The sequence below is a fragment of the Adiantum capillus-veneris genome, chromosome 12 (genome assembly GCF_014529385.1).
Source record: "Adiantum capillus-veneris isolate H3 chromosome 12, ASM1452938v2, whole genome shotgun sequence".
Lineage (NCBI taxonomy): Eukaryota > Viridiplantae > Streptophyta > Polypodiopsida > Polypodiales > Pteridaceae > Adiantum > Adiantum capillus-veneris.
Genome location: NC_140942.1, coordinates 46,958,734 through 46,977,191, shown reverse-complemented (window position 1 = coordinate 46,977,191; position 18,458 = coordinate 46,958,734). Strand labels below are relative to the sequence as shown.

General features: G+C 47.0%; 1 protein-coding gene across 5 annotated transcripts in view; it reads right to left on the bottom strand.

Moving 5' to 3' along the window:
• SS2 (starch synthase 2) overlaps positions 1-18,458 on the bottom strand; it is a 101,232-nt gene that overhangs the window by 58,888 nt on the left and 23,886 nt on the right. For 4 of the 5 annotated variants that reach the window (XM_086525138.1, XM_086525137.1, XM_086525139.1 and 1 more), the window contains 4 exons: positions 11,772-12,408; positions 11,543-11,607; positions 11,110-11,187; positions 10,917-11,027 (listed from right to left, as the gene is read on the bottom strand). In XM_086525138.1, the coding sequence (XP_086381264.1) occupies positions 10,917-11,027; positions 11,110-11,187; positions 11,543-11,607; positions 11,772-12,408 (891 nt within the window). The remainder of the gene's footprint in view (positions 1-10,916; positions 11,028-11,109; positions 11,188-11,542; positions 11,608-11,771; positions 12,409-18,458) is intronic. The other variant, XM_086525140.1, reaches the window with a different exon arrangement.

The following is an 18,458-nucleotide window of genomic DNA, read 5'->3' as shown; positions in this document are numbered from 1 at the left end:
CAGTTGTCAATGATTAGGAGGGCGGTCAGAGCTCTCCAGGAGATTCCAATGGCAGCAAGATGCAACCCTCTCGTGGACAGTGTCTATAATGCCAAACTATAGTAGATCTCACCAATGGCTACACAGCGACCTTCAATGTTATTTCTGTTTAGGGACAATATATCTAATTAACGTGCACATTAGTTTTGACTTAAGAATCCAGAAAAATCAGGAGAGGAATTTCTGGATGCATCATCGAAATGCTGACTAGACTAACGAAGACAGGTTTACTCTAAAGCTATCCTAGAACAGAGATTTCCCCTGCATCATCTATGGGATATAACTCGCACAGTGATAGGGAATTTCTGTAGACGACCTACAATGGGAACTCCTAATGTGTCACATTAGATGGGCAACCAGATCACTACAAAGGGGCTATCTGATTACCTTGAAAGGCATTTCTCATGCATCACAGAAAGGGTGACTAGAGCACAGCAAAGGAAGTATTATGTAAGTCCTATTCAATATCCACAGTATCTATCGATGGATCACCATATTCAGTCATATGTAGACACAGAAGAATTTTATATCATGCCATTGGAAGGGTGCGATGTGCTACTTGGAATTCCGTGGAGGTTCAGAGTACATGGCATGCTGGATGCCTTCAGCAAGACGATCACCATTCGGCATAGGGGCAAAACTCATGTTTTGGATGTAAAGCTCAAAGGGGAGTCTGTCCCTATTGTATCTGCTTCGGCTATCACTTCTGTACTAAAGAATCATCTTTCTATGTACTTGATTTTTGCACGTGATGTCTCAGATAATTGTCAGTCAAATTTATCTGTGTTAGATAAAGAAAGGTCAGCATTTTTTTCGAGAGTTTAGTGATTGTTATTCTGATTCATTACCGTCGCAATTGCCACCAGAGAGACGTGAGGACCATCGGATAGATTTGGTGCTAGGGTGTAGCCCACCAAATAGACCTCCCTACAAGGTTAGTGCGATGCAACAGAAAGAGATTATGGGCCAAGTTGAGGAGTTATTAGAGAAGGGACTGATTCAACCTAGTTCTTCACCCATTTGCTCCCTAGTGCTCCTAGTACAGAAAAAGAATGGCTCATGGAGCATGTGTACTGATTACCATGCGTTGAATAAGAATACCATCAAGAATAGGCTTCCTATTCCAAGGATTGATGATATTCTCGATCGTGTAGAGGGTGCTGCAATTTTCAGCATGATAGACCTTAAAAGTGGGTACCATCATATTCGTATAAAGCCAGAGGATGTGCACAAGACTGCGTTTAGAACGACATTTGGTCTTTATGAGTTTCTAGTGATGCCGTTTGGGCTAACAAATGCTCCTCCCATGTTCAACAAAATGATGGACCGAATTTTCCACTCACATCAACGGTTTGCTGGGACGTTCTTCAATGACATGATAGTCTACTCCAAGAATGAAGAGGAGCATACTCGTCACTTGACCGTTGTGTTCGAAGAGCTGCGGAGTCACAGGCTACTTGTCAATCCTAAGAAAAGTGAATTCTTGTTGGAAGAGATCCACTTTCTTGGCCACATAGTCTCAAAGGATGGTGTCAGAATGGATCCCGCAAAGGTTGAAGCTATTAAGACATGGCCAGACTTGAAGATTGTGCACGATGTCAGAAGCTTCTTGGGATTGTGTTCCTACTATAAAAGATTTATTAGGAATTTTGTAGAGATAGCATCACCCCTTCACGCTTTGCAAAAGAAAGAGGTCACTTTCAGATGGACTCAAAAAGTGATTTCAGCTTTTAGTCTCTTAAAGGAAAAGTTGACTTTTGATCCAGTAATTGTTTTTCCAGATCTCAGAAAGTCATTTGTGGTCCAGTGTGACGCGTGTGGCAGTAGCAATGGAGCTATGCTAATGCAAGACGGACGGGTAGTAGCTTATGAAAGCCGAATTTTGTGAGGGCCAAAGAAAATTATGCAAGCCTATGAGAAAGAGCTCTTGGCCGTGATTCATGCACTTTCTAGTTGAAAGCACTACCTTTTAGGTGTTGATTTTGTTGTCCAAATAGACCATCAAACCTTGCGATACTTATCGACACAGTCAAAGCTATCCGAAAAGCATATGCGATGGGCAAACATTCTTTCTATGTTCCACTTCCAGATTATACATGTGGAAAGAAAGAAGAATGTTGTGGCTGATGCGCTATCAAGGAAGCCACAAATTTCTGTGTCAATTCCTTACCATCATGAGCTGGATGACATGAAGGAACAGTATGCTACTGATGAAGATTTTGCAAGGATCTTTGAAGAGTTGCAAGAGGGGCAACATTACGAGCACTACTTCCTCAGAGATGATTTTATGATGATGCATGACAGACTTTGTGTCACTAGGCCATTGCAACATAAGGTCATGGAAGAGAGTCATGTCCCACCGTATGCAGGGCATCGTGGTATTGATGCGACAATTAAAGCGGTGGAGACATTCTTCTATTGGCCTACCTTGAGGAGAGGTGGATGCCTTTGTGCGAGCATGCCTGATTTGCCAAAAGGTCAAGTTTGACAAGCAAAAGGCACTAGGGTTGTTACAACCACTGCCGATTCCGGATAAGCCATGGGGAAGCATTGCTATGGACTTTATCTTTGATATTCCAAGAACCCCAACAGGGAATGATGGTATATGGACCATTATCGACACGTTCAGCAAGCAGCCCCATTTTATCCCTGTCAGGAAGAAGATAAAATCTGATCAGATGGCACGCTTATTCATGCACAATGTGTTTAAGTACCATGATATGCCATAATCGATTGTCAGTTCACGTAATCCTCGCATGACAAGTTTGTTTTGGAGAGGATTGTTTGAGAACATGGGCACTACGCTCAAATTCTCGTCTTCGTTTCATCCACAACCTGATGGACAGTCATAAGAGGCTAATTCTATTGTCTTGGATCTATTGAAATGCTATGTGTCAGCTAATAAAGGCAAGTGGGAACAGTATTTGCCTATGCTTGAGTATGCGTACAACAATATAGTGCATTTCTCGACTGGCAAGGCACCTTTTGAGATTGTTGAAGGCGGCAAAAAGGTTCCTCCCATTTTGCATACAAAGGACAAGATCTTTGCTGATCGATATGTTCAAAACATGGATGAAATGTACAAGAAAATTAAAGTTGCCTTGGAGAAGACTCAGGCAAAGCAAAAAAAGGCTACTGATCGTCACCGTCATGAGTTGCTCTTACCACCTAGTGATTGGGTTCTGTTAAAATTCGAAAAGGCAAGGTTAAAGAAGATGAAGGGCAAGGAACGGTTGTTTCCTAAGCTCACCATGCGTTACCATAGGCCTTTTCAAGTGCTTGACAAGATCAGCGATGTGGCTTACAAGCTGAAATTGCCTGATGCATGGAAGATTCATAATGCTTTCACGTGAGTCTTCTAAGACCCTTTGTGGGTGATGTGCCAGAAGATATGACAGATGAGGATCAGCATAAAGTTGAGGAACTTAATGAGATCCTAGTACCTGAGCAAGTTTTGGCACATAGACAAAAAAGTTAAAGGATAGGTTGCAAGATGCTTCTTGGTGAAGTTCAAGAACTATCCGCCTATGGATGCAAATTGGATGGAAGAGCATGAGCTGTCAGTGACCCAATGTATTGCAGCTTTACCTTGAAGCCTTTGAGTTACATCCTACTTATGCCCCAACCCAACGTGTGCAAAGGAGGGGTAATGATAGAGCTAGCACATCAAATGTACATATGAATTCAGTGTAATACATAGAAATGACAAAAGTATGAAGGTCTCATTAAGTCATTTGTATCTATGTGTTACGACCTTTCTTGCGGATACATGCGATGATAAAAGAGTGCTAACAACACAAGATCATCAGTGGCGTGTATTTATGGTATGCAATCGAGGACGTTTGAGATTTCAAGAGGGGGGTATGTCACAAGGACGTGGCAAATGTTAACTATGTCACAGGACGTGGCAACTCCTAACTTTAGTTGTTGGTTTCTTTCCAATGATTTTTGTTTTATTTTTGAGACCCTCTTTTTGAAGTTACAAATGGTCAGACATTGTATTGCCAATGTGAACAGTAGTTTCGCCCGCAGACGGGAAGTTGATCGGCACTTGAATTCGTATAGTAAGAGGATGTCTAGGCTCAAACCAAGATCATGTAGGTCCCTCCGTCGCACATAGCAAGTTGGTGGATACTAGGAAGTGAGCTCAATAAAGGCATAGTGCCCAAGTGGGGTCACCAAGGGAAAGTACCCAACAGTTGGGCCACATTGCATTTTTGGATGCGGTCCCAATCTGGATAGATGGTCAGATGACCAGTGGGAGTCCAATGGAAGCATCCCCTAAAATTTAGGGAATTGCTATTTTGGGCCACAAAATCTATTCACGTCATTACCTTCGGAATAACAAGGGGAACATTTTAGAACTCTGCTGCAAAGTCAACTGGGCAACCAATCGGGAGCTTTTTAAGCGGGAAGTCCAAAACGGGAAAATGCTTGTAAATGTGCCGAGTGGCACACTGTGGTGCACTTTCCTCTTGTAGAAGTAGCGCTCGATTTCTAGCTGGGAGAGGCCTCATTTGCAACCTGCCACAGGTTAAGAGCTATTGACTGCAAGCTTTCCTTCTCATGTACAATGTGGTGCAAGAAGTCATGTCCTACACACCACACTGCTCTCTCTCTCCCCTACGTGCAGTAATGTGATGCCCCACAAGAGGGCTCTTCATTTGACTCATATACAGCTACGTGGTTACATGCATTTTTGTTGAGGCAAGAGCCTCTCTGAGCAGGAACAAGAGTAGCTAACTGCTACTCCAAGAGCAAGCACCGGTGAGGGTGATAACCTCACCGTACAGGTGCGTTTTCAGCGCTGATTATGCACTGAATTTTGCCTGTTTTTCAGCCATACGGATGCCAGAACCATTGGGAACAGTGCCCCACTCTTAGAGGTCAATTCAGGGACTGTTTAGGGCTGAAAACAGGGAAAAAACCAGTAAAGACAGCGTGCTGAATTTACTGTTTTTGGGCAGAAAGTAGAGGGTTTACGTTAGTGGAAGTGAATTCTAGCAGGGGAATTGGTTTCAGGCAAGTTTTGGGGCTGTTCTGCTGCCAAAACAGGTGGTATCTAGCTGGATACCGGTAAAGAATTCCCAGACTCTTCTTTGTAATCAACCCTCTTAAAGTATAAAGAAATACCGAAAGGGGTGCCAATTTTGGGGCCTACAGGTTGTCGGCGTCTGCTCGGAGCATTCTAGCTTCCGAGCCATGTGTGTACTTCACTGTTAATTCCCGTCCCAAATACCCTTTGCAAAGTTCCCCCTGTGTGTGTCTAAAGTAAAGAATTTCGGGTGAAAGCCAAAGCCTACCGCCCCACGGGCCGGTTTCATGGCTGCAAATTCGGTTCCGAATATTCGGACTGCATATGACCAAATTTGCCACAACGGAAGTAAGAATTTGCAAACTTACACCGTTTGAGTTTGGACGAGCACTTTCCAACCACTGTCCAATGAATCAACCGAAATGCCTGCTGGTGTAGGGATATCAATGTCCCACAAAATACAAAACCAATTTGTGTTGGCGTCCAACTTAGGAGGGCAAATGACTTTTCTCAACTGAGCAGCAAACAAGGGAAGAAAATGACGCCAAGTACGAGGAAAATCCAACACCTCGACCTAGACAAGACACTTGTGACAAATAAGACTGGTAATCCGTGGTGAGAGCCTAGGCAATGCATGAGTCATCTGCATATTGAAGAAAAGAGGAGACATTTAGAGCAAAGCATCCCGAGCATCCATGTCGGCTAGCAATAGTAAACTACTTGGATTGCTTGCCGTTTGAACAGGAAATCAACCCATTGGCCTACATCCTGTGTCACAAACTGCTGACGTGTCAAGCGACTGAAGAACGGAGCCAACCTTCAGATCCCGGCCAAGGAGCCAAAACCCTAAGAAGAAGCAGCAGAAGAAGAATAGGAAGTTTTACAGACTTACAAAGTCTTGACGAGTGGCCTGTTTTTAAAGAAGACTTCCCACCAACTTATGGGACCCCGTCCGATGGAGTCCAAGTGACATAAAGGCATTAAAAATAAAGCACAACACACTCAAAGGACACTGCACAGCAAAATATGATGACGTGGCACCTGCATGGACATTCCGCAATTTGCGGCAGATTTTTAGAAAAATCTTGAAATTTTAGGAAAGTGTTGTTTTGGGGTCAGCTTTTCATATTTGATGCTTTTAGGCTTTGGGCCTTTAAATATGAGCCTTGGGGGCCCTCTCTAGCACTCTTCAATGCCCAGATTGCAGAGGAGGTGCTCCCCGGCTATTGGGGGAGCTGTTGTACTTTTCGAATCAGCAATAATAAAGAAATACCGAAAGGGGCGCCAGTGTGACATCTTTCTTCAGAGTGCAACTTCTGGCAGAGTGGGATATCCTGAAATGCTTGCCATGGAAACCCTAGCAGATTATAACTTGAAATTTCTCGACATCTCTCAGTAGGTGTCTCTTCTCGAGCTGATAACCTTGGAGGTCCAATGTGATTGCTATGTCTTGGGACTACTATCGCCGCTAGAGGAAGACTGTCTATCCAAGAGCTGATGGACCATGCTATGGTCGGCTACGACCTTATGGAAGGAATCTAACCCTAACTTTTGGTGCAGTTTCATGATAGAAAGTAGTCGACTTTTCGACCTCGACTGATGTCGAAATTTCTTTTTAAGTTTGAAATCTGTTTGAAAACTTGTTTGGTGATCCTGTTTGGAATTTTTTTGAAATAGATGGTATCTGTTTTGAATCTGTCTTGGTGCCGGTTTGAAATGTTTGACTCTAGTTTTAATAGTGGTTTCAATAATTGGTGATTTTACTCTCGGGTGGAGTAGTGAGAAATGTTGTTTTGGTATTGTTTGAACCTCGGAACGACACAGACGGGATGTCTGGGGAGCGTTTCATTGTATGCTAGAAAACCTCCGAACGACGCAGACGGGATGTCTGGGGAGCGTTTGGTTGTATGCTTAAAAAATATTGTTGTTACTCTCGGCCCGGACATGGATGGTTATGCGGGAGGAGTATTAAGAAGTGTGAGCAGTGGTTACTCTAAGCACCTCCAAACGACGCAGGTTGCGATTAGGGGGGCGTTTGGTTGTAAAAGGCCTCTATAGCTCCCGGCCCGAACATTTTTAGGTTATGCGGGAGGAGTGATGAGGGAGTCGTTGAATATCTCCCGGCCCGCACCTTGTTAGGTTATGCGGGAGAAGTGTTCATCGGCGACTCTATGTTTCAATGTTTTGTAACATGCATATGTGAGCATTTGCGTTGCATTGTGATGTGCCAACTATTGAATATTTCTAATTGGATGAGATTGCCTGGGTATGTAATTTTAGTCCATCAAGACACACCTGGAAGATCAGCAAGGTCTCAGTGTGATGGCTAATTTTACTACGCCGGAATATACAGAGTTTCGATCTTGACGAAAGGAGAAGCCAACCCATTGATCAAAAGAGTTGAAAGGAGAAGCCAACTCCTTAACAAAAGAGCTGACAGGGGGAGCGCTTCATTCTCACGCGTTCGGTTAGACAAGGTTGAGCTCTTGCCCCTTCTTGTTTCCTTTCTGTGCTGAGGCGATAAGCAGATTTCTGCCTTCACAGGAGGTTGGCTTGCGTGGTTTGGAGCTCCCTATTAGGGGAGATGAGTTGCTTGATGTTGAGTTTGCTGACAACTCAACCCTGTACTTGGAGGTCCATGAGGCCAATTTTCACATGTGTCAACAGGCTCTTGAGATGTTTTGTTGTGCGTCAAGAGCATTGATCAATTGGAGGAAGACGGTGGCTTTCTGGGTTGGCACTGCTCCTACACCTAATTGGTCGTCGGTTGAGGGCTTCAGGTGGATCCCCCAGTGTAACAGGGAACGAGCGAAACGCAGCCCAAACGTTCCGAAACGGCGTTCCAAACGAGTCCCGTTCCCGAAACAATCGAGAATGGAACGCCGTTCTAGAACGGGGTGTAACCGGAAGAGTGTTCCAGAATGGGGGGAATGGGAGGCAAAGCGGATAAAGGTAGGTATTTGGGGGCAAAGAAGTAAGCATTTGGAGGCAGATTCGGGACTATTTGGGGGACATATTTAGGGTAGTTTGAGGGCAAGTTTGGGGGCAAGGTTGGGGGCAGATTTGGGGACAGTTTTGAGGTTGTTTAGGAGTTAATTTAGGACCAAGGAGAATGGAGGTAATTCAAGCCTTTAGTTGACCATTCCGGCCCCATACCCATTCCGGGCCCCCCTTCCTCCTCCCCGTTCCCGTAATTCAAGCCTTCCTTTAGTTGACCGTTCCAGCCCTGGGCCCGTTCCAGGGCCCCCTCCTCCTCCCCATTCCCGTCCCGTTCCGGACCCTCCTGTTCCCGTTCCGAGTAACTTTGGGACCCCCCCAAGGACTTCTGTACGCTATCTGGCTGTCTGGTCAGCTTGAATTTGTCTCCAGAGCAGCAGACTGCTCCCCTCCTTTCCATTAAGGAAACTACTCCATTGGAGTTCGGCACGGCTCTCTTTGGCTGGCAGAGTTGTAGTGGTCAACCAGGTGCTACTATGTGGTACATCATGTCTTGCTGGATCTTTTGGAGTTCCTGCATCAGCAGGCTGAAGAGGCTGAGCAAGAATTTTTTGCGGTCAAGGCGTGAAACCCAATCAGCTCCAGCCAAGGTGTTAGCAGGTCATCACTTTACCATGTTCTCAAGGGGGGTTGAGGATCATCGATCCAGCACAGTAGAGCAGAGCCCTCGGAAAGCTTGTGATCATAGGACTTCTTCCGGGGAGGAGCCCTAGAAGGAGCTGCTGCTTCACCGGATTCGAGTCTAAGTCCCTCATGCGGACGGCCCTTGGAGCCTGTCCATCAGGTGGATTTTTTACAGAGATGCGCTGGGTTGGTCTGAGCAGGAGCCTGGAGGACCGATTTGCTGCAAGCCTGCTTAGGTCCTGAGAGCAGTTGAGGAGTGGCCTGGAGCAGCATCAACCCACTTGCATGGAGTGCTTGAGGCAGCCTCTTGTTTGGAACCCCATGGTTAGCACACAGAGAGGCCACTTGGTTGGTAGCACGCCTCAGGTCCCATGGCAAAGGGTCCAGCTCGCACTATTGGCGATTGGCTTCAGTTTTCAGGCTTTTTCGAGGAGGTTCAAAGCATACAGTTACGAGGCATGAGGGGGGTGTAGAGCACAAGTCAGGATATTACAAAGGCTATACGAGCTGAGTGGCATACCCCTCTTGAGGCAGTGGCTCCCAGATGGATGGGGGCCTTCACACGGTTGGAGGTCCTCATTGCACTTTGTGCCTACTCTAAGTCGGTACCACACAAGTTCTTTGAGGTGCAGGGAGAGGGTCGCCTTCACAGAGTTTCAATAGAGACACCACATGTTGCAAAGTGCTGTTTTCAGAGGATCCGAGTTGTGGGCATCTGTGGGAAGACTTGCGTCCTAGATCCTGACTGAGCAGATCTCGATTCCGGTTACTGGCAGTTGCAGGCTTGGGAGAGTCGTCTTTCGGCACGAGTGCAGTGGGACCCGGGAGAGTGGTTCTGGCGGGATCCTTTCTCTTCAGCCGATCACCCAGTGATACCTTTTTCCCAGTACACAGTTCCTTTGGGGCGACACATACTGGCGCACGAAGCGAGGTTCACCCAGCTACAGCACTTCACTGGCAAGAGGAGGGTCTCACAGTTGAGTTCTTGTCAGGCTTATGGGAGCGGTTGTGGAACAGCAGGCAGCTGAGGAGAGCTACCATGTTTCAATGGCTGATTGCGCAAAGAGCTACAGTAGTTGGGAGTTGGTTGGTAGACAGCGGCTTCTCGGCAGCCTGTGGCCATCCTTTGGAGAGCCAGCGTCACTGTTTGTGGGACTGCCACATGGCACAACAGGTTTGGCTTCGGGTTCTTTGGCTAATGCCAGCCCTTTCCACAGCTTGACAATACACTTGGGATGCTGCAGTCTGGTCCACACGCACCGGCCATGCACTTCCAGTTTGAGCTGGCTTCCACCAGCACGATGATTGTGATTCAGGCGGGTCGACCTACACTTCAGCTTGCCACAAACCTCATCCCCCAAGAGTGGTGCAGTGACAGAGAGTGGTGTTGGGAGCTCATCTGCGGCCTAACACTCTGGTTCATGTGGCGGGCCCGCTGCTTTTGCATCTACCGGGCTCGCCCTGTCCCACCGGCAGAGACTGTTCGTGACTTTTGGCTGGAGCTGATTCATAAACTCAAGGGTCAGTTTGAGAGACTTCACGGCAGCTCCGACCGGTCGCATGCGGGAGCACCGAGAGGCTTTCTTGCGACTTTGGTGCCCAGGGCGTTTCTAACTTTCTTCACCATGGTTCAGGTGTGCCTAGATGGCATTACCGGCCACCTCTATGGCTTGTTCCTCCTCCCATCTCGTGACCTAGCTCTCATTGTACATATTTTGTTTTCTCACTAGGAGAGTCTCCCATTTTTCTGATGTAGCCCTCTCTTGTAGAGGTGGTTTGTAGCCCTGTGGGCAGTTTTATTAACTAATGGAAGGATCTTATTCTTGGGAAAAAAGAAAACCACCAGTGCCTGTCCCAAGAATCCGACTGCACACATTTATTTCATTCACTGAATGATTACCAGAGTCTGACAGAGTTCCTCCGTTAGCATAATAAAGGCTGCAAAGTCTACAAGATCAATCACATGTGGCATACGGAGGCCAGGCTACAAATTTTCTGCTACACAGCTCTTAATCTCGAAGCCCAAACAAGCGAGGCATATAAGGTGTTTTGTTCCTTTTCACCACCATCAATTTTCATCTTAGACAAGATCCAAAAAAAAAAAGAACTATTGAGCAGTTCAACAATTTAATTTCCTGGAAAAATCTCTGCTAAGAAAAATTATTATATACTAGAAGTTTAAAATTGCCACAATATTTTCAGAATTACATTTTGCCTTTACCTCACGGTTCCCACCATATATGTTGTTGGAAACCCCGTGAAATGACGGGGTGTCAACAAAAACATGGTCCACTCCATCAATATACCCATGAAAATAACTAACTTCATTGTCCTTAAAAAACAAGATTTACAGTTAGTTACAAACTCCATTACATGGGTACTCAGAAGTCAAAGGAAAACTCATAGGAATACACCTGTCCTGCCACATTATATCTCTTCCGAACTCCCGTTTCCCAAGCATCTGGATATGAGCCATACCTGGGAGCAACAACCTGCAGCAAGTTTTATCATCTTAACAGAAAACCAGTACCCTTATGGGTAGCACAAAGGCTATTAGCAGAGTACAGAAGTGAGAAACTCAATGAAGCTCCTTTATTTCTTGACCTTTACTGAGTTCCAAATACATGCTCACAAGATATGCAAAATTTCATTGGCACGCCTCTTCTTATGAAAGAGGACAAACAGTTCATGAAAGCTCCACCCTGTTAGCAGCATACTGCAACCTAGCCAGCGCCTTTAAAGCATAAAAACCAGGCGTTTGCTCTCCGTATGGCAAATAGATTTTGTGTGCATGGGCAAAGACACTTAAAAAGAGGTGCACAATTGGGCAATACGTTGCACAAGTACCATAACTCGATGACCCCGTCGAGCCAAAGCTTTGGGTAAAGCTCCTGCTACATCACCCAGCCCACCTGGAAAAGACAAATGAAACATGAGCTGACATCTGGCCCAGTTTTTAACACAAAATGAATACAATACAGCGCACGATACGTACAAATCTTGTAATATCCAGATTGTGATACATTTCAAAACTTGCAAAGAGCTCACACAAAGCAGAAACAGCAGAGAACTGCACCTGTTTTGGACCATGGAGCACATTCAGCAGCAACAATAATAACATTCATGACATTTGGCCCTGCAAGTGGTGGAGTAGGTTCAGTCACACTGTTTGCAGATCCTGCAATCACTGGCTCATCTGATGGTCCAACCTTGACAGTTGGCTCTTCTTCTCCTTTGAGGTGAGAAGCCTTCTTCTCTTGTACTAAGGAAGAGGCACCTTGTGCACTTGATGAGACGCCGGAAGATTTTGACAACTTAAAAACATCAGCGAGTGATGGAAATGAAGGGGTATTTGTTTCAGGTTCAAAAGCCTTGCTCCCCTTGACAGAAGAACCAAACTGAGAAACAAGCCCTCCCCGCTTTTCTGTCAATATGGGAGGCATGGCCGATGGGGGTTTGGTTCCTGATTCATTCGCCTTGTTCCCTGTTATAGGTGCATCTAACTGAGAGCCTGAAACTTCCTGCTTTTCCACTGATGAGACATCACTATGCATAGGACTACTTCTCAAACCGATAATCCCTGGTACAGATTCTTCTTTCAAAACCGCGGAGTCTGTTGAACTTGTCTCACTGCTATTGTAAGCCTTCACTTGCTCTGCAGCCTGACCAAGGTTCTTCTTCAGAGCTGTCACAAGCTTTTTACGCTCAGCAATCTGGAAAACAACATTATTAAAGTTAAGAGTGTCATATTTAGCTCAATTCAAGATCTTTTGAACAAGTATTTTTTTTCAACAAGGAAAGCCGATACACTAGAACAAAGTCGTGAAAATCTCAATAACTAGAACAAGTAGCACCATATTTAGCAAAGATAGTGTTAGATTTACACCACTCTGCTGTTTCACATAGGTCTACGGCATACTTGTACGGCTAGTATGTCTCCGGCTGGCCACCCATGCATAAGTTGTACCATTTGTCTGGCTGCCCACACTGTCCGGCCGCCCACTTCTGGGCCGGTCGCCCACTTTGTCCGGGCGCCCTTAATTTTTTTTTTCCTCTTGCTGGATCGTGGGCTTTTATCTGGCATTGCCCTACCTCCCCTTGGGCACCTATATATGGGAGCGGGGCGAGCACCCACAGTTTTAGTCTGACACATTGTACAGGTCTCTTGCTCTGATAGTCATGGGGGGCTGATCGCCCCCTTTTCCTACATCTAGCGTTTGTGGTCTCCTGCCATGTGTGAGGGCTTGCCTGATACTTGGAGCCTATCTACTATTGTACCTATCTTCAAGTCAGGAGACCCTATGGAGCCTGGGAATTATCGCACTATCATGACCGGACACACATTGGCACGGTTGTACGCATCTATTCTTGAGCAGCAGTTGAGTAGATGGGCAGAGAGGGAGGGGATACGTGCAGCCAGGCAGGCACGATTCATGAGAGGTTTTTCTACTCTTGACCATATCTTGACACTCAGAGCCATCATTGAGGAGGGCAGATCACATGGGAGACGGATCTATTGCAGCTCTGTGGACTTCTGCAAAGCAATTGACACATTACCCAGAACTAGATTGATGCGCAGATTACAGGAGATGGGAGTACCCACAGAGCTCATTTGGGGGGTCAAGGCACTGTACAGGTCAGTAGTGGGGCATGTACGGCGTACGCACCTCAGAGGGCCTATCTACAGCGGTTCATTCCACTATTGGGGTGAAGCAGGGTTGCGTGCTCTCTCCTACTCTGTTTGGTATGTATGTGGATAAGGTTTATGACGACATTGAGAGAGATGGTGATAGAGGTGCACAACTGGCAGGAACATGGATTCCACTATTGTTATATGCTGATGATATTGTGTTGATCTCCGACCCTCCGGAGGGGATGCAACGTCACTTGGATGCTTTGCATAGCTTTGACCATGAAAGTGGTTTGTCTGTCAACCTTGGTAAAACCAGGTCATGGTATTTAATACCACCCCATAGTGGATCAGGAGGTCAGCGCCCGCATTCACATACGGCCAGGAGACAATGGAGTATACAGATGCTTACACCTACCTTGGAGTGGTTTTTAGTGGACCAGCATTTTCATTGAGAAGAGCAGCAGAGACTAGATTGACTAGAGCCCATGGAGCATTGGGTAGATTGGAGAGGATGTGTTCACATGTTCAGTTTCACGAGCCTCGAACGAAGCTCTGGCTCTTTGACACCCTGGTGGCTTCTGCATTGCTCTATGGAGCTGAGATTTGTGGACCATCATGGGAGGACAGGTCGCACTGATGGATGGGGGACATGGAGAAGCCACTACTCTCTATGATCTCACAGCTCATTAGAGCCAAGGCTTCAGTACCACGTGCCATTATCCGAGCAGAGCTAGCTGCCCCCCCACTAGTGGTTGAGGCGCTCACCAGATCTGCCTCCTTCATACACCGCATATGGGAACTTCCCAGAAACAGATATGCCCGCCTTGCACTTGAGTCCTCTCGACAGTTAGCCATGTAGGGAGATACAACATGCTGGTATGGGGAGATGACATCATGGTTTCAGGCGCATGGGTTCAGCATAGACAGACTGCCCCCCTTCCAGTACTCATTGAATGCACCCTCTCTAACTCACACACAGTCCGAGATCACCGGGCTCATCCGCCAGGACCTGACTCAGCTAGACACCAAGAGGACATGGATACAGCCAGCATAGGAGTTGGGCACGAAGATGGCTTTCTACAGAGAGTATCTTCTCTAGCTTACGGAGGACGGTTTTGTGACGAGACCCAGATACATGGACACCCACCTGTCTCATGGGATACGATGTGCTATTGGCCAGATACGCACATCTTCACACCAGTTGTGGATCGAGACTGGGAGATACAGCAAAGTACTAGCAGAGGCCATGCCTCCTGTGTGACCTGGAGCCTGAGACAGAGTTGCACTACACATGCCACTGCCCCGTCTGCATGAGATACGCGGCCGTTTCCACTGCTGGTTCAAAGAGGGCTTCGAACCACTCTCCAGAGTCATGCGATACGAGGATCAGAGATGCTTGGGTCTGTTTTTGCTCGAGCTGCACAGGCACAGAGAGAGCCTGATGAAGGGAGAGGCCAGCCAGTCTCAGAGACAGATCACAGACTTCGACACCCGGAGGAGCTACTACCACAGGAGAGCTCACCGCCTCACACGAGAGGCACACTGATCAACCGAGCGTCCGAGCTAGGAGATCCAGACGCCCACGACTGCGAAGGACTACACAGCATCGACGGAGCTGCATCAGAGGATTTCGGATCACTTTGGCTCGACATGCACGACGCCCGGTCAGGCTATTGACCATGGAGGAGATTGATGTGATCCGCCAGCGACCGATGCTGGATCTTTTGTGATCTGTGATTTAGCTATCCCACCTAGCTGCTTAGATCACACCTAGCTGTTTCGGATTTCGGATCAGCATCGACGGAGCTGCATCAGAGGATTTCGGATCACTTTGGCTCGACATGCACGACGCCTGGTCAGGCTATTGACCATGGAGGAGATTGATGTGATCCGCCAGCGACCGATGCTGGATCTTTTGTGATCTGTGATTTAGCTATCCCACCTAGCTGCTTAGATCACACCTAGCTGTTTCGGATTCCATAGCATTTTATTCTGTCATTTTATTTTCTCATTTTTGTTACTCTGACTTTGTATCAGATCCACCACATTGTAACTTTCTGGTCTCATAGGTCATTCTGGCCTGCTGAAGACGTTAATATATAACATTTCATTTCATTTCTCTCTCCTCTCACGCTTTTGCACACGCGCGCTCTCACATGGTATCAGCAGCTCAGGCTCTCCATGGTTTGCACACCTTCTGCATCAGGTCTTCCCTCCCAAGATGAAGTTCAGTCAGCGATTACATCAGAAAGGGGGTGGCGTCAACATGTGGACAGCATCCATTGCGAGAGATGCCTTGCCACCTGCGTTTTTTGATCCCATCCTGGCAATCACCTGTCAGGCATCAAGTGCTGGCCTCCTGAGGCCATTCCATCGCCGGATAACCCCTCTTAGCTCCTCATTTTCCATCAGACCTGCGTTTTTGGACAACCAGGTCTTTTCCTGGTTGGGAGGGGGAGCACTATGCCCCGCCCTTCCCTGGTCTTGACCCCATCCAACCAGTTCGGCATTCGGTGCCTTACCGGCGATGATCCTCTTCGTCCACATGCTTTTATAGCCAGGTTCCCTTGCTGTTTTCTCTGTTTTCAGCCCATCAGGGGCAGTGACAGTGATTCACCACCCTCCCTAGACCCTCTGCACCACAGGGAGCGTACACGCTGAAAATCGCTCGACAGCAGCGTTTTCATCACCTCGCAATTGTGTTTTTCGGTGGGCAGCAGCCACATGGTTTGTGTTTTTCACAGAGGATGAAGTTACCTCCTGCCAGGACACAATTCGATGGTGGTCCGTGCGATCTCTCAGTGACTGCTGCAGTACACAGTATCTTCGATATCGGCTTGATCATCTACGGCGTACGATCCTTGGGAGATCCATTCATTCCAGCCATCATTCAACGGTTGCGCACTCCAGAGGGGGTGGTGACTTGTGGTTTGCTTTGGACACGCCTATGCACTCATTAGAGGAGTTCACACGAGATATGGCCATGCTCATGGCATATGGGATTCCAACATTCCCAGAGAAGACACCACCATCTTTGGTGGACAGGTCACAGACACCACATTGACCTCGACACATCAAATCACTTGCTTACACGAGCATCTACATGGACTTAGGGAGCGGATCTTGGATCTCTTCTTGGACAGGCTCATTACTTGGATCTACAAACTGGAGTGGGACTTCAGTACTTTGGATTCTCTTGGAGAGTTTACCCGCAAGATGTTGGAGATCACGCATCCCGCACCTACATCCGGAGTCACCCGGCACTTGGCTTGGATGGTAGTGCAATTGCTCTTCTACACTCCTGATCATTTGGCTTGCTACCTTCAGAGTTGCTTACACTCACCCTTGGTAACCTTACAGCAGACTTATCCCCCCCTCAGGTAGTAGGCCACTCCCAACTCATTCACATTACGAGCCACACCGAGTTGCGGTTTGGTGGCGTTGTTGGCGCGGATTCTGTTTTGGTTGACACCGCAAGATTGGAGGCCAGAGATACAGGCAAGACGGCGCAGACAGATTGGCCTGGCCTTTCCTCTTCTCAGAGGTTCTTCATAGTGCAGACTACTCAGTTTGGCTTCCCTTCTTCATACAAGATGATTACGGTGCACACAGCTTGGTCTGACCACGCCTCTTCTCAAAGGCCCTTCACAGCACAGATTGTTGAGTCTGGCTTTCCCCTCATCTTGGATTACCCTACCTACTGACAGGACACCATCTGGTGGCGATCTGTGCGGTCTTATCACGTGACACATCCAACCCTATGTGTCCGTGGACAAGCTACAGCATGACCAGGGTTCAGTTCAATCAAGTCAGACTAGAATAGGAAGTGATCTGGCACTTTTGTGAGTCTGTTTGCAGACTGTGCATGACCAGACACTTAGATTAGATGCATATCCTCTCGTTGCACACAGCATGATCATCAGATTTCCATCAGAACCCATCAAGAGCATTTTTACAGTGCATAGACCTATTTTCCCTATTTTTGACATTTTTCACTTATTATTTTTAAGCGACTTTTGTTGGGAACTAGGAAGGGCAAATTTCATAAGCTTGTATATATAGAAACCTAGCGCTAGCACTTTCTGGCAGAAGAGGAAGCAGGAACTCCAGTTCAACATACACCTTCTCAGCAGGACCCAAAGACCTAGCGTTTTCAGCCATCTGCAAAGCTAGCTTTTTGGACAAGACCAACAGCCTAGCATTTTTGCATTGCAGATCAGCCGGCAACAGCAGAGGACAGATAGCACTAGCATTAGTGGTTTGCACCAGCAGATTCACAGCGTTTTTGCAGCAGGACCCATTTTCAGCCCTAGCGTTTTTGGATCAACATACCATCCTAGCGTTTTGCAGATCCTTCGCGAAGCAACAGTTAGAAGCATCAGCATTTTCAGTTTTCAGCACTTAGGCACAGCAGAACGATCCCCGAACCTCGCAGATCTCACCTTCCCGCAGCAGATCCTCGCCGCACGGTCAGATCCCGCGAAGTTTGCAGTTTCAGCCCGAAAAATGCAGATTTCAGCATCTGCGTTTTCAGCACGTCGTCGTTGCATCGTCGTCATCGACATTGTCTTCGACATAGAGTCAAAATTCAGCAGGTAAAGATTTGCAGATTTCAGCCATTAGCATTTTCAGATTTCAGCCCGTCTCGTCGTCGTCCTCATCGTCGGCAAGTCCAAGCATTGTAGAGATTTGTGCAATCAATAGTAGACCGCTCTCGCCATAGAGAGTGGGGCCTTCGGAGGAGGGTTTGACAACATTCTGGTGTCGTATTCTTCTCTCTCTATCTCTCAGTCTCAGCACCTTCAGGCACAGTGTTTATCCACTTTGTGATCACTTGCACTTTTTGTTTTGTTTTAGGAGTCGGGTAGGGCACTCCTGGCTGCTCTCCTCATACACCAGAAAAGTGCACAAGAAGAACGACCAAAACTATGCACCCAGAATCCTAAGGCAGACGCTTTTGTCACTAGTTTCCTCTAGACTACGAGAGGCCAAAATTATCTACACTTTTAGGGCCATGACTATTCCCTTGAGAGACCCATTTCGTCAACTTGATATGGGCGTGACAGCGACCAAGTACCTCTCTTCAGGGGCCCAGGTACTGCGGGACTTGCTTCAGTCTTCCCTTTGGAG